At 42.8% G+C, this 26,754-nt stretch overlaps 2 protein-coding genes across 2 annotated transcripts in view; one reads left to right on the top strand and one right to left on the bottom strand.

Annotated features, from left to right (window-relative positions):
- The window catches only part of Gbb (glass bottom boat), a 37,216-nt gene extending 16,550 nt beyond the window's left edge, over positions 1-20,666 (bottom strand). The window contains exons 1-2 of the mRNA XM_076423624.1: positions 18,926-20,666; positions 3,346-3,532 (exon numbers count right to left, since the gene is read on the bottom strand). Coding sequence (XP_076279739.1) covers positions 3,346-3,532; positions 18,926-19,379 — 641 coding nt within the window. The 5' untranslated portion in view covers positions 19,380-20,666. The remainder of the gene's footprint in view (positions 1-3,345; positions 3,533-18,925) is intronic.
- Positions 1-26,754, top strand: part of Prpk (TP53 regulating kinase) — an 87,190-nt gene that overhangs the window by 18,399 nt on the left and 42,037 nt on the right. The gene's annotated exons all lie outside the window — the stretch shown is intronic.

Here is a 26,754-nt window from a genome sequence, read left to right as displayed (position 1 = left end):
ATTTTTATAAGGCAACGCATGCCAGCAGAAAGAAGTGTAAAAAGAAGCCATTTTCTTTCAAATGATAATATTAAACGGAATCATGAGACCGCATTTATTTATTTTATTTAACAGCGAACCCACCACCTTCCGTCAAATGACCGGTTTCTTTTTTTTCATCTTACAATTATTGAAATTATACATATTTTTCTATCCAAGCACATATTATTAAAATCACAGAAAATCTATATAAATTCTGTGATGTCATTTTCATAAGGCAACGCATGCCAGCCATTTTTAGAGCTTGGTATGTCGCCCGGCTTAGAAGAGACTTCTACACGATATAAGCGCAATTCCAGTCCCGAATTTTTAACCGAGGCATTGCTGTGTTTGTGAAATCGTTGAGGAGAGTTCAGCGTTCTAGGTGGACGGGAAGGGGCATGGTCACCGCGAAAAATCACGAGTGGACGATGGTGTTGAAAAGCACGAGACCCTGAGGCTCGTTACAGCAAATGTCACTGTCTGACTTTCGTGTGGCGAGGCGAAGCGAGACGAGGGATCGTTATCGAGGGCCAGAGAGACAGCTGACGGCGGTGTCGTGTCCCCTACCACCACGGGGGAACACTTATGGAAACCTGCGCGCACACGTAAGAAACCAGAGTCGCCAGCTTGTCTCGGCTGGATCAGAAGGCGGAGGAGGATAAGGAGGCGGAGGAGGATGCGTCACGCATCAACTTTGACGGAAGAAGAAGCTCGTGAAGAAAAGGAGAAGAGGACGATGAAGAAGGGAAAGGTGGAGGACGAAGAAAAAGAGATCACGACGAGAACGAAGAAGAGGAAAGGACGAGGAGGAGGAGGAGGAATGGAGCTGCTGCGTGCATCTAACTGCGTAGGCACACCAAGTAACTCGTGCTCTTAACTCGGACCTCCGAGAGCCCGTCTCCATGGCTAATTTACCTCAATTTACGGAATAGCGTTTCCTGTCGGGGCCCGTATATCGGTCAGGTCGCGGTATCAAAGTCTTAGGAGGTACCGCAGACAGGGATGGCTCTAGACACGCTGTCGCCATCCGCCTTGGCCGAGCAGCCACGTGGACTCGAAACCGTCTGCCTCTGTTCGCTGCGCTCCTCAAACCGTTCCACTCGTTTTCTCCATCTTCTTTTAACGTCACGCGAATTATTAACTCCTTACGATTTATTTTACGAAGTTCATTTTGGTCAGATTTATCTTTAGCCTATGCACTCTACGATGGCTGTATACGTGCCCATAATTATGAAACTGGTATAAGTCAAAATTAATTCGATGTGCTTGTTTTTTCAACATTATATGGAATTCATTTAGTTCCACTCGTTTTCTCCAACTTCTTTTAACGTCACACGAATTATTTATTAACCCCTTACGATTTATTTTACATATTTATCAGATTTATCTCTAGCCTATGTAGTCTACGATGGCTTTACACGTGTGCCATCATTAATATCATTTTCCATTCCATTTTTCTGCTTAAAATCCAAATTCTCAGCAGGTGTACATACAACTAACATACATCTACAAAACGCATATTTTAAATTGATATACTTTATTTTTTTTTAATAGGAAGATTGACGTGTCTACAAAGATCGAATAATGAAGTTTGCACTTCATTCATTCATCCTTCACACTTTAGTCTAATGCATTTCAGGACAAATAGGTGGAACTTGGGTGAAATGTATAAAATTAGTTCTTCAATTATCATCTTCTTTTCTGTCAGTAAAACCAGGGAATCGGGAACGGTCACTGGGATTTTCACAAATATTTGTGCTCGAAGTGGAAGTTCACACCAACGTAGCCCGATACAAGGCAGCGATAGACGGATCTGACTAATTCGTATTATATTAACGTGTCCCGATCCAAGATCGAAGTCGATAGGCAATATGGTGTAACCACGGTGTCGGTGTTTCTCGAAAAAGGAGTCGGCTGTTGTGTTCGTGATGGTCCATGGCTTCGGTATATGAATGAGGGAGGTAGAATCGAGAGAAGAAATGGTGGGGCCCCGGGTCCCCCGAAGCTCTCACAGGTAGAACAAATACCTGGGATTTTTTCGGCGACTTAAGGACTGCCTAATTAGGGGCACGATGACGATGTCAAAAACCACGGACTCTGCCCGAAGGAACACCGAAATTGGTCTAGCCACCCGGCTCACCGAAAACTGAACAAAGATCAACGGAGAGAAGATACTGTTTCTCTCGCACACGGTGTTCGAGAATTTCCAGCGGTAGTTAAAGGTCACCTAGAAACTATCAAGCACCCCCTTGGTCAAGGTTCTGCAGCCCCACAGGTAGAATTCCCAGTACCTGAGAGAGTTTCCCCAAGCCGCTATCTAATCGCTGACATGACAATGACATTAACGGTAGGAATGATAGCAGGCGATGCGAAAACTTACAACAGGGTAAGTGACCCCTTTGCTAACTACACCCTCTTGTAGAAAAATTGCTTCCGCCCTCCTGTAACGCGGTTTCCATGTTACGCTCAACAACGATCAGAATCTTGCGGAATTTAGTTTTAAAAATCCCCCACGGAGTGCGGAATTAAAATCAAACAATGACGAGTATACACGTCGAACGCAGGGCAAATGGTCCTATTATACATTTTACGAAAAACGAAGAAGAATTACGTTTTTATTTGATAAAAAATTGACAATTCATTCTCGGAAAGGTTATTGTTATTGCACAGCAATAGAGATTTGAATTGACGTGTACACATCGAACGCAAGATTCGTTTCCATGATTGCAGATGGAGGGTTTTTCAGTGGTCAAAAGCGTAGATAAAAGATCAATCTAGGCCGCGATCGCCCTCAAAACTCCTATTTTTACGTTTACATTAATAATTTGCATTATTCGGCAGCATTTAGCTGTCGCAGCTTCATAAAAATAGCTACATGCGCAGCTTTATGCTTCGGAATAACGGAAATTACGTCTCGTAAATGTAAATAGGTCTTTTGAGGGCGACTGGGGCCTAAATTGATCTTTTATCTAGCGCCTTAGACTACTGAAAAACCCCATCTTCTCATTATCGAGAAATGAGCACCCTGCACCCTTGCAATCCTAGAAACGAGTCTGTCCCCTTAATAATTTGATGGAGGTAGAAGGAAATCGATTTTCATTGCAAAGTGATTAGAGGGAAGTTAGAATTGATTAGAAGTTAGGAATGATTTGTTTTCGAATTTAATTGGTGATACAACGATAATTCTTTGCCGTGACGCCAATATATGAGGCACGCAACGTGCGGCAAGAATCATTAGCCGACGATGTACGGATAGTTGAACAAGAAGGAACTGAACAGGTTCTAATTGCGATCGCAACAAGCGAATACTGTTTCAACACTCACCCGTCTTCGGTTCTCAGGACACGGTACGCCGTGATCATGTACGAGCCACGGTTTCTTCGATTCTTCACGTCCATGCTGCGATAGAGCCTGAGCTCTGCACCAATTATGTGTTCCCCAGGTGGTACCTCGGAGACGTCGAACCACAGCCTTTTACCGCGCTCATGCCTCACTCCGGGAACATGATGATCTACGGATCGAGAAAAACCGTCTCATTAAAGCTCGGTACAGACGGCGAGCGCCGACTGAATGCGACGCGAGTGTCGAACGGCAATTAGCCTCCTCGCTCTGACAATGAGTAAATTGTGGCTGCTCGTTAGACGGTCGCGATGCCACTCCGCGCTCGCAAAAATCAATGGGAATGCGGAGAAACATTTCCCTCGTGGGATAATCAATCTCTGCGGGGAAACAGAAATTGGTTGAACAATTCTATTCGTCACATCGTTTACACTTTACACGCTTCGGGACCGGAATGTTACCTAGATCGTATACAGACGCTGTTCCTTGATCTCTCACATTTTTTAATATGAATTTTTGTTGACTTTTAATCAATAAAGGATGTTAATTTCAAATTACTACAATAATTTTCTAAAAATCAGTGAGAAGAGTAAGTTTAACTAAACCGGGACCGGAATGTTACCTAGATCGTATACAGACGCCGTTCCTCAAGAAAGGATGTTAATTTAAAATTTCCATAATAATTTTCTAAAAATCAGCAAGAAGGGGGTAAGTTTAATTAAAACGACCGCACGATAATAAATATTTGTCGGGCAACGGCATTAAAATAAAATACCACTCATGTCCAAGAATGCATTCCGGCCTTTAACTAGAATCTTTCCGAGTAAAACTTCCTGTACAATTTCGGAATGTACAGGGAAACGACTTTTTGTTATCGTGTCCGAAGCTTTCACGCGATAGGAAATTGTACAACACGGGTTAATGGAACCGTAAGTATTGCGGTGTGGTAGTCTAAAATATAATTTATTACACGGCTAATGTTGCCTAAAAGCTTCAGAAGTTTCTTAGAAGTGCTCTCTTTTCTAGTGCACAGTCCAAACTTCGATGTAAAACGAAACACCAATTTCAATGATCAAGAATTATTGAAACCATTCAAAAGAGAAATAAAAATTCCAATTTATAAAAATAAAAATGTTCTACCTGAATTGCAACAAACTGGAGTGAAACAGGAGTTTATTTTCTTTCTTAAAGTTTAATAGGTTGAAAAACATATAACAGTTTCACTCTTTTGAATTACACCCACTCATTTTTGTCACAAATGTACAAAATCTGCTGTCTACTCATCACACACCGATGTACCAAAATGTCTCAGAAGTAAAAATCGCCAAAAATGGCCTGAAGCCGATTCGAACCTTCCGGGCTTCGATCACGCAGCATCCCCAATGCCGGCGGCCGTATACTCTTAGCAAAGCGCGGTTAATTTCATCGTCCACGGCTAGCGAGAGCGGTAAATCAATTTTCTGCTGTCCCGAAACAATGCTGCTCGTTCCGTTCGTATCTTAATCCTCGGGCGGATCCACCGTTAGGGTACGTCCTTGCTGGGGTAAGAGTGTAGTGTAAACAGAGAAAGGATCGAAGGAAAGAGAGGGATGGTCAGCAACCTACGACACCAACACCGATAACCAGCTCTCCTCCCGTTCCGGCACGAGAGATCGATAAGAGAATTGTTACCCTCGTAAATGAGAGGGGCCCTGGCGAACGAGTCGTGGACAATTCGCAGCGTGAAATCGTCCTTTTTTCTGCCGCCAAAGCGAGCGCCTCTCTGTGAGCAAAAGGGAAGCAAAGGAAGATAGAGAGAGAGGGGGGGGCAAAAGAGGCAGAAAGAAAGAAAAAGACGGAGATAGAAGTCAGTGGGGTACCCTTCCTCCAACGTTGGACCCGTGGGCCCTTAAGTAATGCCTAATGCCTCTCTCGAGGAGCGGTTCGACCGAGCCACAGGTGAGGAGGGGAGGACTAGAATGAGGAGTAAAGCGAACGAGAGCCGAAAGGAGGGTCGCGGGAGGGGGCGAGGGCATAAAAATTTGTTTTGTTTTTCTGTGGAACGGTCGCATTCCAACGGCACCTGATTGCCGCGAGCCGAGCTGGACCCCTCGGCTCTCGGGGTGGTCCCGAATAGCTTGGGACCATCCTGGACCGCTCCACGACCGACTGGACTTTTGTTTTTTACCCCACCAGGCCTTCTACTTCTCTACGTCCTCGATCCCCGAGTCCGACGGTCCTTTCTCTCTCCCTCTCTCTCTTTCTCTTGATCATCGTCCTCTTTCATCTTATGGCCCAGGTCTCTCCTCTCTCGTACATCTACAAACCGTTCAAGCTTCCTCTCTGCTCCTCTCGCGTAACAGCACGCGAGAAACGCAGAAACAGATATATAGAGAAAGAGAGAGACAGAGAGAGAGAGACAGGACCGAAGAGGCTTCTCTTTTCTCGTAGAACGGGGAGCGGAGAGCGTTCTTGCGATATTTTCCTGGAAATATCCGTGAGCTGTTCTTCCTCTCCTCGGTCTCTCGAGGATCCGCGCCGTTTCAACGGACCCGATCGACGAATCAGCCGATACCCAACGTCCTACCTCGACCAATGCTCCACTACACACCCGTGACTCTCGCTGGATAGATTATTATTGGTTCGAAGTAAAACACCGGCTAGACGACGACTCTGTCCGATGATTGCAGGAGAGACCGTGGGAAAATTGCTGCGTGGACGACCCTCGATGAGTACACGTTTTCCGGTCCCCAGCGACCCGCACCGGACCGACGGTCGGCCTATTTGCGTCTTGACTACTTGCCCGATCGACCACCGAGGATACTCGTTTCTAGGATTGCAAGGGTGCGGGAATCGTCTTATCATTTCTCGGTAATGCAAAGATGGGGGTTTTCTGTAGTCAAAAGCGCTAGATAAGAGATCAATCTAGACCGCGATCGCCCTCAAAAGTCCTATTTTTACGTTTACGTAATACGTATTACAATTTGCATTATTCGGAAACATACAGCTGCGCATGTAGCTATTTTCATAAAGCTGCAACAGCTAAATGCTGCCAAATAATGCAAATTACGCCTTGTAAACGTAAGAATAGGACTTTTGAGGACGATCGCGGCCTACATTGATCTGTTATCTAGCGTTTTTGACTATTGAAAAACCCCATCTTTGCATTACTGAAAAATGAGAAGGCATACCCCGCATCCTTGCAATCCTGGAAACGAGAGTTTATCCTCTTAACGGAACTTTCAGTAAACTCCACGACGGTTTGGCTACAATGTTTCGCAAGTTTATACTCTTATCTCTTTCAAATTATTGTTTTTTCTTTATATTGTACTCTAAAAGTGTCCCCCACTGTGTCACCCACGTATGACCGATGTGGCAATGAAAGTGCTAAGGGTTGAAACACGGGTGGAGAAAAAAGACGTTAAGTCTATCTGAATAATCGCAACAATGATCCAGGAGCAGTGTGCACAAAGAATTAATAATGACCAATGTGGCGGTGAAAGTGTTAAGGGTGGAAACACACCCTAAGCCGATAATCGCACAAACGATCGAGTGGAGCAAAAAAGACGGTAAATCTATCCGAACGATTGCAACAATGATCTTGAGAGAGCAGTGTGCACAAAGAGTTAATAATGACCGACACGCAAGGCGGTTAGGATGACCAGGAGAAGAGAGAAGGAGAAAAAAAGAGGGGAGAGAGGGGAGAGAGGGGCTAAAGTGAACAGCCGTCACAGAGACCGGGCCTAATCATTAGTCTAACTACGAGAGGATAGGAGAGCCGGGTCTCGGCGCATTCGCCACTTTTATTCAGCGCAGAAAGGCCGAACGGTCCATCCATCTCTCGCGTTTCCTCTCTGGTTTCTCGTCCTCTCCGTTTTGGTTCGGCCCGGTTCGAAGGAGTCGCCCTCGGCGCTCGAAGATAGATAGATAAGGGAGGGAGAAGGAGAGAGAAAGAGGTCCTGGGAATAAAGGAGCAAAAGGAGCAGCCAGGACGAGCCGGGGCACCCAAGTTGAGACATTTTTACCTGCCCGCGGCTTCATGTGGGGAGAGATATTGACTCGTCTTCCCTGTTCGGGTATCCGCGCGATTTGGCGGAACGGAGAGGGCGCACGGGGAAACTTTGTATAATATATAGGCCGCGCCGCGAGTCCCACACGTATACACACGCGGTGGCCACACGCACGCGAAATCTGTCCAGATGCGCGTACAAACCAGAGGATCGGGCCCACTCCGCGCCGGCCCATAAATCGGACGATGCTTTTTAGGGGAGTACAAGAACCCCTCTGACAAATCGAAAGATCATCCTCGACTAATTACAACCGCAATTAATAGGTTTTTCCACCGGACCAGCCAACCACCACCCTTCCCTCTCGAGCGTTTTACTCGCATTAACCCTTACGCAGATAGCGCAAAGACGTTTTAAAGACGTCTTCCGAACATCTCGTGTTGCGAAACGGTACTTTAGGAAACATTTGTGCTTTCTGGGATTTTCCCTAAATTTTCAAACTTTGGCCTCAACGCGCAACCTAAAGGCATCGTCGCACACCTTTGGGATTATGATCCTGTCATTATGACGTCGAGCCACAATTTTTCCCATGCGGGGCGTTTTCGATTTCGAAAAAAAAATGTTTTTTTCATCCTCGATCATTCCACAAAAGAGAAACGAAAAATGATTTTAATATGAAGTTTCGAAGATCATTCCGCATCGGAGAAACTTTTCTATAAAATTGCGAATTCGCATAACTTTGTAATAGGTTTGCGTGCCAAATAACAAATTGAAAGGAGACAAGGTGTTGATATTTATCGGCGGTCGTCGAGGCATTAAAACCTCGTAGTAATTGTCAATAAATTGTCGCCTGGTTGTCAGGGGAATTAGCATGAAAAATAACGTCTGATACGCGCGGCGATGTCCCATAGAGGAGTCAGGTGCGAAAAGGTCAAGAGCAAACCGCCTCTAAAAATGATAAGCAAAAACATCGTTCCTCTGAATTATCGATGACTTTGTCAGCCGGAATACAATTTGAATACATGATATCCGCGATCAATAACGTTGAGAAAACCGAGCGAACATAATGAATGATTTTTCTTATTGCCTCGCGCAGCCACCTGGCGCGTTTACGTAACACATAATGATATTCCAACCGATAGACAACCATTCACGTTCAAATTGGACGATTGATTTCAAAATTTTCATTAACCGTTTCAATAAACTGTTCCCACCTCTCGGGCATAACGCGCCGCGTAATCGAACTTTACGCCTGCCACTCTAATCGCTGCTAAATGGACGTCCACCGCCCACGCGAGTGGTCGCAACAATATTGATGTCTTTTATGCATTTATGGCAAAAATGAATAGATGTCATTTGAAAAGGTAAATTCATTGGAAGAATTGAAAAACATTCTTATATTATTTTCAACCTGTTGAACATGTTAACCCTTATGTCAAAATATCCAAAATTTTCTTTGATATTCATTATTCAACACGTATTTTTATGCCTCAAATGTAAATTAATCTGTGCTCATCCAAGAACATAAAAGTCTACGATAATTTTGCAATTTTTCAACAATACTATTAAAGAAGTTTAAAAAGAAATTTAAGTTAAGGAAGAAAATATAAATTTCTATTTCATTTTAGTTTGTTGTAATTCAGCTAGAACATTTTTATTTCGCATAAAGATCCGCTGTGTAATTACGATCTCAATCGTACACGATCACGGTTCTGGCAAATAGCTAAACGAAGCCAAGAAGCTCGCAGATGATGACAGAATTAAATGCTGTGCTCGACGTGAAGAAATGTTTGAAACGAAAGTAACTCGGGTTCGTGAGAGCAATTTCGACCGCACGAAATTTTCGCCATACATATTTGATTTAAAACATCGGAGGAATCTTTGAACGGGACAGGACGTTTGCAACGAGAGAGAGAGAGAAATGGAAACGAAAGCTATCTAGTCGATGACTTGGACGGGTTCGTAGAGAGCGGGTTGCAGTCTATTTAGCTCTTGTCGTCCTTGTAGCTGTAGCAAAGGCTCCGATGGTCGCCGCGAGCGGCCACAGTAGCGGATCACATTCAAATCAATTTTTTTTCCATGGCGATCGACACAATTATTTGCAGATCTCGCCGCAGGTTCGCAAAACAATACGCGCGAGAACGCGAGTCGGAGAAAGAAGGATCGAAGGATATCGGAAGGGGGTGTCGAGGGGCGAGCGATGGCAATCAATTAAGACCCGCCCCGGGCGTCGTATAACGTAATAACGCAATTTAATTTATGCCGGTTTTTATCGGACGCCCGGAGTTCCCAGTACTGGGTTGGGTACATATGTCGAATAAGTTATGGTTATGGGTATCAATTTATATGCATGCCGCATATCGCGTCGAAGAGCCTAGAACGTTTCTCACCGCGAGCCACGGCATCAGACCTCTCCGGAGATAAAGCAGGAGGGACAGATAAGCGCGAACGAGGAAAAGGGACCAACAACTTTCCGAGAACTGCTCGAATGCGGTTCTTCTTCTGCCACCCTCGCGAGAACAGACGCGAGAGTCTCTCGATCCTCTCCTCTCTCTCTCTCGAAAACCGATTTGCGAAACCGATTTCCTGCATCGCAGTTTTCTGCCGATCTACAGTTAGGAGCATAACTGATCACTAGACTGCCGATTTTATGCATTTATGACAAAAATCAGTGGATACAATAATTTAAAACAGTAACATTAAACCGATCTGCAAAACCGAATTCCTGCATCGCAGTTTTCTGCCGATCTACAGTTAGGAGCATAACTGATCACTAGACTGCCGATTTTATGCATTTATGACAAAAATCAGTGGATGTAATATAAAACAGTATAAATATTAATGTTATTCTTGATTTATTAAAATTGCTGAAAATAACAAGAAAGTTTTATATGGCTTCTGTGTCTTGCAATTGATAAAGACAATTTTTATTTTGAATAAAGATCCGCAGTCTACCGATCACACACACTTTAAATCAGAATATAACTTTTTTATGGATGGACCAAACGACTTCAATTCGTCTGTAAGGCTAGAAGAATTAGTTTAGTAAATGACGTCTAATAAATATTAAAAATTTTGAAAAACAATAGTAAAAATCAATTTTTACTACTTTTTTAGCTGGGCCAATAACGAAAATTTCAAAGATGTGTTTTGTAAACTCGTAGAAATTATATACGCTCTGAAAATTTCATTGAAATTGGTTAACTGGTTTGCGAATTATAAACGATCAAAAGTGGCAAAAATGTCAGTTATCGGCCGAAAATCATGAAAAATTGCAATTAGGAGGATTTTACGATGTCAGAATTTTTCATCCAACTTCAAAATTTGTTACTATTATACAATTTTATGTGCGCGACACTATTTTTGTATCAAAACTGAAAAATTTTTATTACAATATATTACTGCTTCACATGATAAGAATTCAATCAATTTTGTACAGCATTGTGTGTGCTGTGAAAATATGTTTGCGAACGAAGCCTCGAGTTTGTTCGGCGTTTGGGCGTGTTAATTTTGATAATTCGTGCCTATTGGAAAACTCGCGAGAACCACCAGGGAGGTGTCAAAATGATAATAAACGAAGGAACGGTGATCGGAGTCGCGGATTTGCGTTACACGACCTTCCCCCTGCATTCGGTGCACATCAAGATGCAAATGTGGACGAGTTTACATGCGAGCGTTCGCTCGAGTTCGAGGCCGTATGAATAAAGCGACGCAAGGCGAACGCGGAAGGCTGTGAAATTAATAGATTACGTTCGCCAACCGTACGAAAATTGTTCATTATCTATGTATACTCTTTGTGTGACCCCTTTTCACAAGTATAAAACCATCGATTAATATCCAAAATCGAACGGAGTTGCTTCCACCTCGATGCTCTTATTGTGCTCTTCAGTCGAATTATTTATGAATATCTCAATCATTTTTCCGACAATCTATTTACTGGCTGTACAAGTTAATTGGTAGCTCGTTCTTCGTTTCAGAACAATGGAAATAAAGATTGAGACAAAATAATCTACTAAATTGTCGTTTTCTGTTAAGAACAGCTCAAAATTAATAATAAATCGATACAAACTGCTCTTCTCTCAAGTGATTCATGAAATCAGTCGAATTATTTATGAAAATTTCAATCATTTTTTCGACAATCTATTTACTAGCTGTACAAGTTAATTGGTAGCTCGTTCTTCGTTTCAGAACAATAGAAATAAAGATTGAGGCAAAATGATCTACTAAATTGTTGTTTTCTGTTAAGAACAGCTCAAAATTAATAATAAATCGATACAAACTGCTCTTCCGTTAAATTATTCATTAAATCAGTCGAATTATTTATGAATATTTCAATCATTTTTCCGACAATCTATTTACTAGCTGTACAAGTTAATTGGTAGCGCGTTCTTCGTTCCAAAACGATGGAAATAAATGGAAAGACAACAACAATGGAAATAGGAACAGCTTGAAATTAATAATAAATCGATACAAACTACACTAACGATTTTGAATTTCACGGTCAAACAATATTGCAACCGTAGCTTTTCCGACACCGACAGCTTTTACAATAAATCCTATCAGGGACGGGAGGCCGGAAACGTACGATCTCGGAAAGGCAATGTCTCATCGCCTGTTGCGGAGAAGATCTTCGTGAAAGATAAGATTTTTCCCTGGTGTATATCCACCGAAACTGTTCGCCGCACTCCCGTAACTGAAACATCAATGGCGCGGAGCCGCTGTTCTTAATAATGAAAAAATATGGAGATTATCGCGCTGCCTATCGCAATTAGCTTGGTTATTTATTCAAATCCGTAATTGCACCAGCGCCGCAGAAGCCTCGACCGATCTGTCTCTGTCAAGAATCCCAGCGTGATCAACGATTTTCAAATTTTACGATGAATTGCTCGATTCCACTTCACTGGTCGAAAATGTGAACAGACAGACTCCGTTTTCTGTCTTTCTCGAGACATTTCAAAGACGTTTTATTTCAAACCTCTATTATAAGACGTCTTAAAGACGTGCTGTTTTGTAACACAAGACGTTCAGGAAACGTTCAGGAGACGTCTTTAAGACATCTGAATGTCCAACAACATAGATTATGAATAGACTGCGGATCTTCATGCAAAATAAAAATGTTTTGCATTGATTGTGGAAAGCAGGAATAATATAAAAATTGATTTCATCCCTTAACGACTTTGCTACATTAAAAACAACATCACAGCATTGAATTTTTAAAACCTTTTCCCGTTTTATATTTCACCGAACCAATTTCTTCATAAATGCATAAAGATCAGCAGTCCAATTACGACAAACAAGCGACGGCAATTCTTCATCAACAATGAACGGGCCAAGTGTCCAGAAAAAGTACCATTGAAGCTGTAACCGATCCAGCATCGTCAACAGTGTAATTGTCAGAAGATGCTGACAATTTTGCGCAAACCACCGATAAAAGATTAAAAGAATAGCCGAGTATTTTGATCGAGAGGTGAAAAATAAATGACTCTGATCGTTCAGTGTCTACGATAATGGTTCTGATCAGGATAAACGTCACCGGAAGCTTCCGTTTTGTTCGAACGGCACGTCAGCGTCCGCGGCAAATTATTCATACGGGATAAATCTCGCGTCTCACAGATTCGGTTCAACGAACCTTGCAAAGGGGAATTCCCTAGCTCGGAGGAGAGCTCCTCTCCCGAAAGACGATGCCGCGGTGGCATCGTAAATTGTTCCGCGTTCAGTCGTCGTGACGCGAATAGAGCACGCGGAATGGTAATTCCCGAGTGAATGAACCAGCGAGAGACAGGTGTTTCTCGGAATCGGGCCTATCTTTCCGACGCAGAGCTCCGCGCTTTTTCCGCGAACCTTTCGACAAACGTCGTAGCCGATCTTCCAGAAACCGGATCGCGATCCTCGATCCGCAATTCAGGCCGAAACTAACGGAATTATCCGCGTTCACTCGCAATTAGAGCTGTGGATATTCACCGGAAATACAGGTAAATATTAACGCTAAACCTACCGAGAACTAAAAGTGATTAAAATGTGTTTTAGCTTACAAGAATGACAAAATTCTATTTATTTAGATTTTGTGCAATTTTTATTGCAATATGGTCTTCGATAAAGAGATTTGGGGAATCAATTTCCACATAAGCAAAACTTCATAATTTTAATAATTGTCAAATGAAAAATATAAAACCGGTCATTTGATCGGCAGTGGTGGATTTAGTGTTAATAACGGAAAATAATTCACGGAAATACAGTTATCTTTGATTTTGAATAAATTCGAAATGCCATCTCTAGGAACTTTTTTAACCCTCATCCGTCCCTCGTGTCAATTTCACACAGTGTTCCCGAAATAAGTTATACTGTTCTGTTATTTGTAGGCAAATTTGTCCGAAACTTTGTGGCTTTTATTTTATTAATTAGAAACACATAACGAAGAGAGACAGTAGCATGAAATTAAAACAGTTCGTGTACATCGATGGATTTAAAGAAGAGGAGGAGGTTCCTGATGTTATCTTCCATGTTAAAATAAACTGCAAATAAATAAATAATAAATAATGTCTGTCACACAAATTCCTAAAATTCGCAGGTCACGTATCATTTCGATGACCATAACGAAAGTTTTACAATTGTGCAAAAATCGAAAGAATTTCCTAGATGACGATTTGTCGAATTCGCTTGAGCTTAAGTGAAAAAAAATGGAGGAACACTGTGTAACTGTGTTAAAATGAACTGTAAATAAATAAATAATAAATAATGTTTACGTATCACATTTCGATGACGGATGATTTTCCCACCGTAAGTTTGGCGAACAAGAAAGTTTTACAATTGTGCAAAAATCGAAAGAATTTCCTAGATGACGATTTATCGAATTTGCTTGATAGCTTAAGCGAAAAAAAAATGTAGAAACACAGTGTAACTGTACTTGGCCGAGACCCAGGGAACACGGAGGATCGAGAGGTGCGCCAGATTGTCTGGGATCTCGCTATCAAAAGCGAACCGGAAACCGAGCGATTTCACGCGTTAGCCTCGATCGACTTGGATCGTTTTCGTGATCACGAATCCGCTATAACCGGCCCTCCCCGGCGTCCCGCCTGTGATTTCACACATCGAGAACGTGTTCGAGATGTCCTTGTAATTTATCTTCCTCGAACTTTCTAGAAGAATTCACCGGTGTTTCTCTCTTACTCGTAAGATCGAGCGCTCGCGCGCGCAACCAATCAGGCAACACCGACGAAAAGGATTCCGGCCGAATAGAAAGTTCTATGATGAGAGCAAGCATTTGCATAAGACGACCGCAACGAAAGTGGAAACTGTCTGTCCTACTCGCTTACGCTCTGTCTCTTTCTTGATCTTTCTTTCTCTTTGTCCGTTTCCGCGCCCCCGCCGATTTTTCAAAAGATCCGCGCCGATTTCGATCATCCGAACGCGCGTGACATAACCGGAGAATTATGTTCAAGGGTCCGACGAAGAATTCACGATGGGCGGTCTGCATGAACGGTTGCCAGGACCTTACGGGAAATACACATGTATCTGCTGCGGCGAGTAGAAAGTTCTCACCCATCCACGCTGCTCCGAAACGTATTTCTAACGCGAAAAACGCCCGAAAAGAGGTCTGTTCTATCACTTTGCAGCATCTTCCTGGAACTCTTCGAGAAATTGCGTCGCTGTACGCAGATACGTCCTCTTACCTTTCACGTAATCGACAAATGTCATCGATAGACCGCGAATTCTTGTGCAGAAATAGAAATTCAGTAGAAAATTATACATTTAATAGAAAATGATAACTCTTTTAATATTGGACTGTACGGTTTGAACTGTTTTGAGAAGTTAGCGTAGAAGTTTCAGGCGCTCTGAAGGAAATGATAACTCTTTTAATACTGGACTATACGATTTGAACTATTTTGAGAAGTTAGCGTAGAAGTTTCGGGCTCTCTAAAGAAAATGATAACTCTTTTAATACTGGACTATACGATTTGAACTATTTTGAGAAGTTAGCGTAGAAGTTTCGGGCTCTCTAAAGAAAATGATAACTCTTTTAATACTGGACTAAGCTTTGAACTGTTTTGAGAAGTTCGCGTAGAAGTTTCGGGCGCTCTAAAGGAAATGGTAACTCTTTTAATACTGGACCATAAGCTTTGAACTGTTTTGAGGAGTTAGATCAATCAGTTTACCACACGATGTGAAGAGTTTCCCATGTGGTATACTTTCAGTCTCGAATCCGAAGAAAACCGTAGACATACTGGTAAGAATCTTGAGGCGTTGATTTCGGTGGTTTGCAACAGCTGCAACGAGGTTTTCGCGTGTAACGCGGTGGCAAAAGCGAGTGAACCGGGCTCGAATAACAAATCAGTTGCGTCATACGACGAAATTGAGTCGAACGCGTCATATCACGTCGAAAAGTCGCAGACGGAACGGTTCCGTTAGAGAAGAGAAGAAAAAGGAGTGACGCGGGCGCTCGGCCGAGGGAAACGGAGGAATTGGAGCTGAAACTGGTTTCTTAATCGGCAGATTTGAATTCAGAAACAGCTTTGAAAATGTTTTCAAACCGATCGATGTAATTAATGCACTCTGCATAAGTTTACTTCGGGATTATAAATCGCTTTGACCAACTGGATTCTACCGGTTTCGAAGCAGTTCTCGTGGGTGTGAGCATTCTGCGGCACGGAATGCCTCGTCTAGCGTTTCTTCGGTGACTTTGGCAGATCTTCGGCTCGATCTCTCGGACGATCATCGCGAATCTCGATCTCGCGAGAAGCCGTTCCTTCCCTGAATAGGGATATTTAAAGCAACCGCAAACAAACCAAACTTTTCGACAATCTCCACATTGAAGTAGGATGAGAATTCAGAAAAATTTGCAACTGGGGCAGACAATTTTTATCTTGTATAAAAATCGACATTACAGGACATATACAGGGTTCAGTGAAATTAAAATTGCAATAATAATCTTCAAAGATGCGATGGAAAGTGAAGTTGGCAAGCATAGCATGCAAGAAACTGTTGCCGATACTACGGTGTTGCTATCTGTTACTAGATCTTACTAGTTTAAAGGTAGAACCTCGATTTCCGTGGCTGTTCTGCGGGTTCTCGTCCTATAATATCCGGCAAGCAATAGTAAATCGATCCACGCAGCTCGATCTGGCGCACGAAAATACGTCGCGAAATGTATCGATTCTCTTTACACATTCGCTGCGATTGATTGAACGTTCAATTAATATTCAACTTTAAAAACAACAAGCAACTTAGAATTTCTCCGAATACCCTGCTGTGTGTAATTTGATCTTCTTCGCATGAAGTATGATCTTTTATTTATGACAAAAATCATACATAGTGGATCGAATGCGAAATGGTAGAAACGTTTAATGAATTTTAATATCACCAATCTCTTATCGAGAAAAAGAAATGTCTGTTCTCCCTGGTTCTTGAGAAATGATTAAATGCAATCAGAATTATTTTAAGATACTGTTGAATCACTTTCGATTCACCAATCTTACCAAGAAAAAGAAATATCTATGTTTCCCCTTATTCTTGAAATGAACAAAACGCAATTAGAATTATTTTAAGACACTGTCGAATCACTTTCAATTTTTATTTTGCCCAAAAATCAACAGTCCAGTTACCGAAGATGCGCGACGACGATATCCAACGCGTGAAATTCTGCTGAACTTAGGAGACAGAAATAGAACAGTCAATGGTCGTTGATGTCTCGGAAATGGAGATGGAGGCGAATATCGCAAGTTGGCGCAATAACGCGTTCACCGAAGTAGAAGTCACAGTAGGTTGGATCTATCGATGAATGTAGTCAGTCCACGCATGGAGCCGCACGTCAAATCGGAATCACGCACTTCGATCATGGACCTCGCTAGCTAGGTGCATGGCAGAGCATGCTGCGTTCGCGGAAGCTGTTAGCCTCCGGCTTGGCTGGCTGGAATTCACCGAACGATCAGACATTGCGAACGCCATAGACCAGACGTCACCCGGAACATCGAGATTACGGCAACGGCTTCTTCGCTGACCACAATGTCCCGACTCTACTCCCATTTTCTTCGAACTGTTACTATTGCACGAAGATAACAACGATTTCCGTCACTCTGAACTTTCCTCTTCATTACTTGTTCCTCTCGAAAGAAGCTACACAACCCAAAGCTGCTTAGAACCGTTAATTTTTAACGCAATTGTAAGTTTTTTTTAGATCAAAGATAGGCTCTTTCAAGATCCTTCCAAGGACTGGTCAGTGACTTTGACGTCGAGACATGATCCTCTGAGAGACGATACTATATGCCCCACTTCAAAAGAAGGAGTGACCTAGATGCTATTAGCCTGGACAGTGCTCAGATAGAACAGCAGTCCTGTATGCTTGGAAAGCACAAGTTCAAGAAGACCCTCCACGAGGTGCATCGCATTACGACACTTTTATTAAAGAACTTAATAAGGAAAACCTTATTCCGGCTGAAAGGTCTACATCACTCTGTACCCCTTCACTGCAAGCCATTTTCCAAGAGAAGACACCCTTCATTCTCTTCTTCGAGAAACTAGGCTGGACGGATGACAGCGTTTAGATCTAAATCTAAAGGAATAACAGCTTCATAGTGATTCGCTAGCGTTGGATCTTCGAGCTGGTCGAAAAGCTCGAGTCTTTTTCGAACCGCAAACGACTGATCGTCGAGTAACACTGTTGGTCCGGAGATTGCGGGGAAAGGAAAGTCAGAGCGTAAGATAGAAACCAAGGCGTACCGATGGAGCTCGATCAGCTCGAACGGCTGGAGCTTTCTCCGGCGCGGGCGGCTCGAGCCGAAAATGCTCGATGACCCAACACATAGCGAGGATAAAAAGATGTGTCGCTGTGCTGCTCCTTATTAAAGTCCTTTCTTTAAACGAAAAGAAACCTTTGTTTATGCACGTGGCAAGTTTATCCAGCAAGTAGCTGAAACGGTTTCTTGAATCGGAAGAGCAGTATCGCACAGAGATCGTCAGTTATGCATCTACTAGCTAGACAGCTCAGGGACGAGGGAAGTACGATGCTAAGCCACATACCTAATCTTCTCTGAGGAACTTTATCCGCTCGATTGTTTATAATCATAATACACTTTTGTATACGGTCGGCAATATGATATAATTGTACCCCTATCCACTCCATAGAGGATTCTCGTCTTCGAAAAACTAGGCTAGACAAACAGCACTTTCTGTACAGTTCCATGGACGATGACTAGACTGCGGGTCTTTATGCGAAATAAAAAATGTTTGCATTGATTGCAGGACACAGGAGCCAAATAAGAATTGTACATTCTTGTTTTAATTATCCTCTTAAGCTGGAACCAACACATTGATGTGTACTTAAATATTTCTTACATGTCCACTGGTTTAAATTGTACGTACAGATTTTTCTCATAAGTGCATCAAATCCGCAGTCTAATGATGACACATAGACACACATTGATGTGCTTAAATACTTTAAACATGTCCACTGCTTTAAATCATACATACCCATTTTTCTCATAAATTCATAAAATCCGCAGTCTAACGATGCCACATAGACACGAAGAGAAAGAGAGGGTGAATAGCGAGAGGAGATAGAGAAGCGGGCCAGAATAATGACTTACTGTGCGCGGTAAAGGTCATGATGACGTCGCTCTGGTCGATGGCCCTGAGATCTTGACCGGTAAGGTCGAACTCGCTGACCCTCCGTTGCTCTCCGATTGGCTTCTCGTCTTCGTCCTCGCCGAGCGCATTCTTGTAAATGTCCAGAAGGAACTTGGGTGCTGACCTCTTGACCTGGGGCGGTCTGCCGGCTGTATTCCTCGGCCGATCAGGCAACCCCAGAAGGTTCAGTATTTCGTGTTCGACCTCCCGTTTTTCCCTTTGGCTGACCACCCTGTGGACGACTGTCTGGTCGAATCCATTGTCGACGTAGAGGCCGCTCATCCTGTCCGCGGCGGCGGTGCTCGTCAGGCCGGCGAGGATCGTCCCGAGGATCAGCAGGGGCGCGAGACGGCGCGGCGACATCTCGCCGCGTCTTTCCGCTCGGTCGCGACACGGCCCGGAAGAACCCACCATTCTGTCTCCCGCCGCTTCCACCACCACCTCCACCAACACCACCTCCCCCTACGCCACCGCCTCCTCCTCCTCCTACGTCGGGGCTCGCACGACGACGACGTCGTCGTCGTCGTCGTCGTTCCTATCGAGCCACCAACGTGGACGCCGAGCGGGACCGCCGCGACGGCGATCGAGCCGCGATCAACCTCTCTATCCAACACCGCACAAACCTCCGAACACTACCGTTTTCCACCTTCCTCGATCCTCTTCGAGATCTTCCTTTTACCGATCGCTGTTGCCCCCTCTTCTCGAAGATCGACGGGATCGTTACTTGTCTATCTCGATCTAGCACCTCATCAGTTTCAAACACTACCGTTTTCCACCTTCCTCGATCCTCTTCCAGATCCTCCTTTTACCGATCTCTATATCGCCCCTCTTCGAGATCCCTACGCTCCGCGCATCCGTCGATCGGTCTACTTGTCTATCTGGATCCTAACACCGCACAAATTTCAAACACTACCGTCTTCCACCTTTCTCGATCCTGCTTCTACCGATCGCTGTTGCCCCCTCTCCTCGAAGATCGACTGGATCGTTACTTGTCTATCTCGATCGAGCACCTCACCAGTTTCAAACACTACCGTTTTCCACCTTAGTCGATACCCCTTCGAGATCCTCCTTTTACCGATCGCTATATCGCCACTTCTTCTCCAGGATCGATGGGATCGCTACGATCCGCGCATCCGCCGATCGTTGTGCTTGTCTATCTCGATCTAGCACTTCACCAGTTCCAAACACTACCGTTTTCTCGATCCTCGGTTGACCGATAGGTAGATCGGTAGGTCCCGTCGATCGAAGTACTCGTCTATCGGTTCTATCACCGCACAAATTTCAAACACGTCTTTCACGATACTCTGTTAACCGATCGGTAGATCCGCGCATCCGTGGATCGGACGGCTAACACCGATCACCTTCGACCTTTCTGCGTTTTTTTTTAGTTTCCCACAGGCTCGGACACTCGCGGACCCGGCGGGCCGATCTCGTAACCGATTTTCCGAATGAATCGTTGCAAACACATTGCGCGCACTTTCGTCTGCGATTTAAAGCGATGCACGCCGCGCACGTTCACCAACCGCGATCTCGGGTGACTCTCGAGACCGTCTCGGCGAGTACCGGTGACCACTGCCGCCGACTCCCGTGATGCCAGTGCCAGTCTGTTTGTCTGGCCCGTGCCGTGCACCTCCTCGTCGTCGCTGCTCCTCCGTGAGGCCTCACCACCGCCTCCCAGGGCCGTACCGCTCCTCCAACAGAGCCACGCCTCGCTTTTGCCTTCCTTTGCCTTTACCTCTTGACGATCGCGCGCGCGTTCCCTCGTTTCACCTCACTTCGCCTCACTTCGTCTTGTCTCGCCTCGCCTCGTCTCACTGTTCTCGTCTTACCTCGCCTCGTCTCGTCTCGTCTCTCATCGCCTCTCGCATCGTTTTGCCTCTTTGCTTTACCTTACCACGCCGGTAGCCACGCGTATGTACACTACCGCTCGTGGAAGTATGAACACTTCATTAACAAATTAAAATAATCATTCATGACTCGTATACAGTTAGGAGCCATTTTTACCACTGTTCAGCAATACTCTTTTCTACCGTGTTCCTTTCATACAAATTTTCCTTTCCCTGGACTCTATTCTCTACACGCAACCCTCTTCTGTCACACCAGTGTTTCAATCTTTCGTGGAGACTGGCCTTGGACCGAGGTGCTCCCGTGATCCATGAACGATCTCTAGCGATCGATCGAACTGATCCTGCGAGAAAAACTCGACTGTGTTTCAAAAATTGCTGTCTAGCTTTCGAGTAACCCTGTTACTCCAGAAGTTGTAGATCGTGGTCAGTTATGTTGAGTTACAATTGGATCACTTCACGAATTACATTTGCGAAGTTATTCAATTACATTCCCAGATGGCATAGAGACGTGTTGAACGCCCTATGAACGTTTTCTGAACGTCTTATGTTACAAAACTGTTAAAGATGTCTTTAAGACGTTAAAAGGGTTACGGTTAGCAATTTGAACAAAGTATCCTAGGAAATCCTCATTCGCAAAGGGTTAAAAGTCACCGTTACATTGATCCGCGATTCTTAATCATGAAACTTCATGCAAAATGGAAAATGTCTGCATTGATTGCAAGAAACAGGGGCGAAACAGAAATGTCTTTCTTCTTTTAACAATCTTACCGGGCTGAAACTAGTAGTACGAAGATATTAGTTGGGTGAAATATAAAACAGTAATAGATTAGAAAAATTCAAGAATATTGTAATGTTGTTTTTAACGTAACAAAGTCATTAAGGGATGAAATCAATTTTTATTTTATTCCTGCTTCTCACAATCATTGCAGAATATTTTTATTTTATAAAGATTTTTGCAGTCTACGAATACTCGTTTTTGTCGTAAACGTACACAAAATCCGCACAAGATAAAGAACCGCTTGACCATGGTCTTCCCAAAAACTGTCTGCAAGTTTATCCACGATCAGAAACAGAAATGTCATTCTTCTTTTAATACTCCTACTGAGGTGAAAATAAAATTCGCACAAGATGAAAAACCGTTTGACCATGGTCTTCGCAGAAACCATCTGCAAGTCTATCCACGATCATTGATTTTGATCCGCGAGCTTAACTCGGTCCGATCAGCATTCCGTGGTACGAGAACAATATTATTGACGACGATGGAGGGCCGTGATACGGAGAGCCGCGAAAATGAAGGATAGCTCGTGTACTTACATGCAGAGTGAAACGGTACGCTCACGATTAGATTGTTCGACAAGTGTGCAACGTGTTGCGTATACACGCCGCTTGTACGCCTATTGCGGCATTCGCGGAATGTTGCATGTAACACCGGGTGTTCGCAAGGTTTCGAAGAAGTTCGCGAACGTGTATTACAATGTAACCCGTCACCTTACGTAACAGAAAGCACGCGGTATCGTTCGGATACGGGAACGACTGTAACACGGAATTCACTTTACATCGGAGCATCTCGCGGTCGACGTAAAAATTTTTACCTTGCAACCGCCCGGAGAACACGTTGCGCTTGCAAATCTCCTTGTTCTTCCTGTAATCGCTGCACACGGTTGCCAGCGAATGCACTTTTACACCTAAAATAGTCGCTGAACACCTCGAAAAATTCCAGTCGCATCTCCTTCAATCTATTTCTGTTCGCGATGCTAATTCAGTCATCAATTCAATTGTTTAATTTGATGGTGATCAATAAACAGTGGATTTTATGCATTTATAGCAAAACCGAGTAGCTGTAATTTGAAGCAGTAAAACATTAGAAGAATTTAAAAATAGTGTTACATAATTTTCAGCCCAATAAACAATTTCTATTTCATCCCAGTCTGTTGCAATTAAAGTAGAAGATTTTTATGTTGCATAAAGATCTGGTGATCAATTTCTGTTTTATTTTGATTCTTAACGTGACAACACCAGACAGCGGATTTTATGCATTTATGACAAAAATGAGTAGCTGTAATTTGAAACAGTGAAATATTAGAAAAATGAAAAGTACTTTCATATAATTTTCAGCCCAATAAACATGGTAAGAAAGAAAATCAATTTCTATTTCGTCCCTGTTTGTTGCAAGGGGCCAGTCTACCGAATTTTCGAAAGCATTTGCACGGCCCTGGGTCATAGAGATAGGACCGCCCCTGCCGAAGAAGTAGGCGGCGTTCACCAGCCCTGATCGTTGGTGTTACTCGGCACTCTAACGTCGTGCCGGAGACCAGGGTTAACGAAGAAACACTGTGCGATGGCGGCCGACCGAACCTGGAAATTCCTCCAGTTTTTCAACCCCTTGGATCTTTATCAGCTAGCTACGCAGAATTCCAAGAGATAACCGCACATCGATGTTAAAACTGTCCTCCTCCGTTTCCGGTGCAGCCTCAACAACGCAGGCTCCAAACTGAAAAATTAATTTTTCGGAAAGCGACTACAAAATTATTCAGATTATTACTATATAATTTTTTCATTTAATTGAATTGCACAATAAATGCAATTGCGCACTATCGGAAATTTCTCGCTTTCTGTGACAGTGCTGAAAACAGTTGAAACTTCCTTCAGCTGATCTGTCAAAATTATAAGACACTTATTGTTAGTCACAGAAATGGGAACAGCTGGAACAGGTAAACAATTGTTTAAATATTATGACTACCATGTTTTCATCCTCGGACCATTCTAGATGCGACGCCTTTTCGAGTATCCCAGTGAACAGTTTTATTAGAATTTTCAGATGGAGAACTATAAAATGGGAGCCATAGAATTTAATCTCACAGACGCACCTCAACGGTTCAATTTAGCTGAGAAATATATCGGTATTTTTTAAATTTTCAATATAGGCCCACATAGAAAAGTTGTAAAATCCAACTTTTACTATTTTCTCTACAATTCCGACAAATTACAATTTTTGAAAAAAATTTCTTTTCACATCCTGTAGTAAACTAGCTCTAACTCCCCAAAAAAAGTTAAATCGTATAGATCAATGTTAAAAAAGTTATTGTTTTTTTTTTAGAGCGTCCGGAATATAAACGGAGCACTGTAAATCGTGATCCACTTGCGCGTATCAATTTTCGAATATTTTGCATTTAGAAATGCGAATAAACTCCGTGTTATAGTAATTCGAAAATCGCCGACTTATAAAACCAATTACGATTGCTTTCAATGGCGTTTAAACATTGTATAATAGGTCATTATACCGGAGGGGTAACAAGAAGTGATTCAATGTAATACTAAAATAGAGATTGAACTCGTCATTTACGATATTTTTAAACGAGGGTCTTTATTTTCTCGTTATTTATTTGTGTTTTCCTCGTCTCTCGATGATTCACGAACGGTGTCTGCGCGCCATAAATCACCGCGCAAACATTGTAAATAGCTCGTCAACGTAAATGCCAAAAATTACCGAAGCCTATAGCCAATTTACAACCGATGACATCATCGCAGACGCATCTGCTGTTTACAAACAAAGTGTCGAATTAATGAATGACGTACATCGGACTTCATCATTCTCGACATAAGCCGCCTAACTTGATTAAAACTCTTCTCGTTGAATATAAGCTGTTTTCTGTTTGCTTATAAATAAATAGTGGATTTGATGCACTTATGACAAAAATGAATAGATGCAATTTAAAACAGTAAAAACATTAAAAGGTTTTAAAAATACTGTTATATTAATTTTAAGTCTGTTAAACACATATTAAGAAAAAATACACTTCTGTTTCGCTCCTTGTGTTGCGATTCAGGTTGAAAATGTTTATTTTGCACAAACATCCGCTGTCTACTTAGAAGTGTTACATTGTTATTGAGATATTAATTAATTGATATTATAAGTACGTAAGACACACTGATGTAAACCTAGCTTATGTAAGATGAATAAATCTATTTCCTATTTTCTTAAATAAAAATAACTGAGAAATCAAGCCGAAAGCTGATCCAGCTTCGTTCGTTGGATCAACAAAGTGCTCGATCCGGATCCAAAGAAACGCGACTCGTCGTCGAGGTAAATTTCCAAAGACGCAAAACGAGCTTCGCGTTTTTCGTAGGAGATTATAGAGAAATAAAAAAGGAAAAAGTAAGCCGTGTATCATATTTATGCGCAACCGGCCATAAAAGCAAAAAGGGGCCGGGGTGGGCGGACGACGGTGAAAGCGAATCTGAGTCGGTAGTATCATTAATCTGCCAATAAAAGCCAGCGTAAGGCTCGTAATATCCAGTTTGTTACAAGAAATATTTGTTTACCCGACAAGATTTCCTTACTCGCGAGTCTGAACGGGGACAAATTTGCTCCGCGCGGAAGCCTGTCCATAGAGCTCTTTAATTTTATAATGCACGAGCCCGAATAGAAATTGAAGAGTGTACATTTATGAAGAAGTTAACTGGGTGAAATATAAAACAGTAAAAATATTAAGATTATTGTCTGTATATAGTGTATATAGTTTATACGAGTTAACCGAGTACATGTTTTAAATTTTCGTTATTGGCGCCTAGCTAACAAAGTTGTAAAAATCAATTTTTACTATTGTTTTTCACAATTCCGACCAAATGCATTTTTTCAACATATTTTTCAGACGTCATTTACTAAACTAATTCTTATAGTCTTACAGGGACATTGAAGTCGTTTGGTCCATTCATAAAAAAGTAGTTCGGATTTAAAGTGTGTGGAATCAGTTATGCTCCTAACTGTACGTATTTATTGGAGCGTATCGAGTCTTACGTTTCACTCGCAGTGGTGACACCGCTCACGTGTGTCTAAATAAATATATGTAATTAATTTTAAATATTCTTAATGGGTGAAATTGATTTGCAAAAGGTTGAATCTGATTTGGAAAAGGATGAAATGGATTTGGTTGAATCTGACTTGGAAGAGAAGGGTGAATTTAGAATGTAAAACGGCGCATGGAATGGAAAGAGCAAATTTTGGTATTCCCGCCGATGTCGAAACACATCAGGTGTGCATTTTCGGGCACAGGTGGTTTTAATGGGTTTATTTCGGAGGCGATAATCCCGAAAGTATCATTACCGATGCGTATCAGTCTGATCCAATAAAACGTTGGTAGCTTACAGCCCTGGCTCGTCATCCAGCACGTCCGTCGATGAAGCTCCCGAAGAAAAGCAAGAGATCCCTGGCAGTTCACATCTTCCCCCCACCCCCAGTATCCTTTCTCTGTCTGACCTGCACCAGGATCCCCTCTCCCTCTCTTTCTCAGCCAAGAGAAACAGCTACGGAATAAATAAAGTAAATAGAGGAATATAGGAGGTAAATAAAAAATGTGGCAGAGCAGAAGAGAGAGGAGCGTGCATGTGAGGGAATGGTGGGAGGGTAGAGAGCCAACAATAAAAAAAGAAGTTAAAGGGAAAGAAGGAGAGGAGAGGAGAGAAAGGGAGAGGGAAAGGAAGGGAGAGTGCCCTCAGGGCGAATTCCCGTCGAGCATCGGCCGCTGCAGAATCCAGAGGTGCGTTCACCGGGGAAATCCCTCCCCCGGAGATTATCTTCTCAAAGAAAACTCGACGACTCTGCACTTTAGTTCAGCCTGCCAACCGAGTGATTCGCTACATTTCACCGTAGAAAATCCGGCGGAGGATAACAACGGGCTGGCGCACACAAAACAGTCGAATTTCAGTAACCGTCATCCAAACACAATCCATTTACAAGCCAATCAACGCATTCGTCCGCGCCCTTCATTGTCTTCTCGTTGCTAAACTATCTCCTCTAATCAAAAATGGTTTGAACGTTAAATGTTATCATATACAATATTATGTGCGTAGAAAAATTATATCGATGTAAAATTTACCTCTGGTGTTGCTGAAAGTTACGGGAAGATCGACTGTGGAAATTATTCTTGTGAGAAAATTCAATT

This window comes from Lasioglossum baleicum, chromosome 5, assembly GCF_051020765.1.
Source record: "Lasioglossum baleicum chromosome 5, iyLasBale1, whole genome shotgun sequence".
In the NCBI taxonomy this organism is placed as follows: domain Eukaryota; kingdom Metazoa; phylum Arthropoda; class Insecta; order Hymenoptera; family Halictidae; genus Lasioglossum; species Lasioglossum baleicum.
This window is presented reverse-complemented; position numbering and strand designations above follow the sequence as displayed.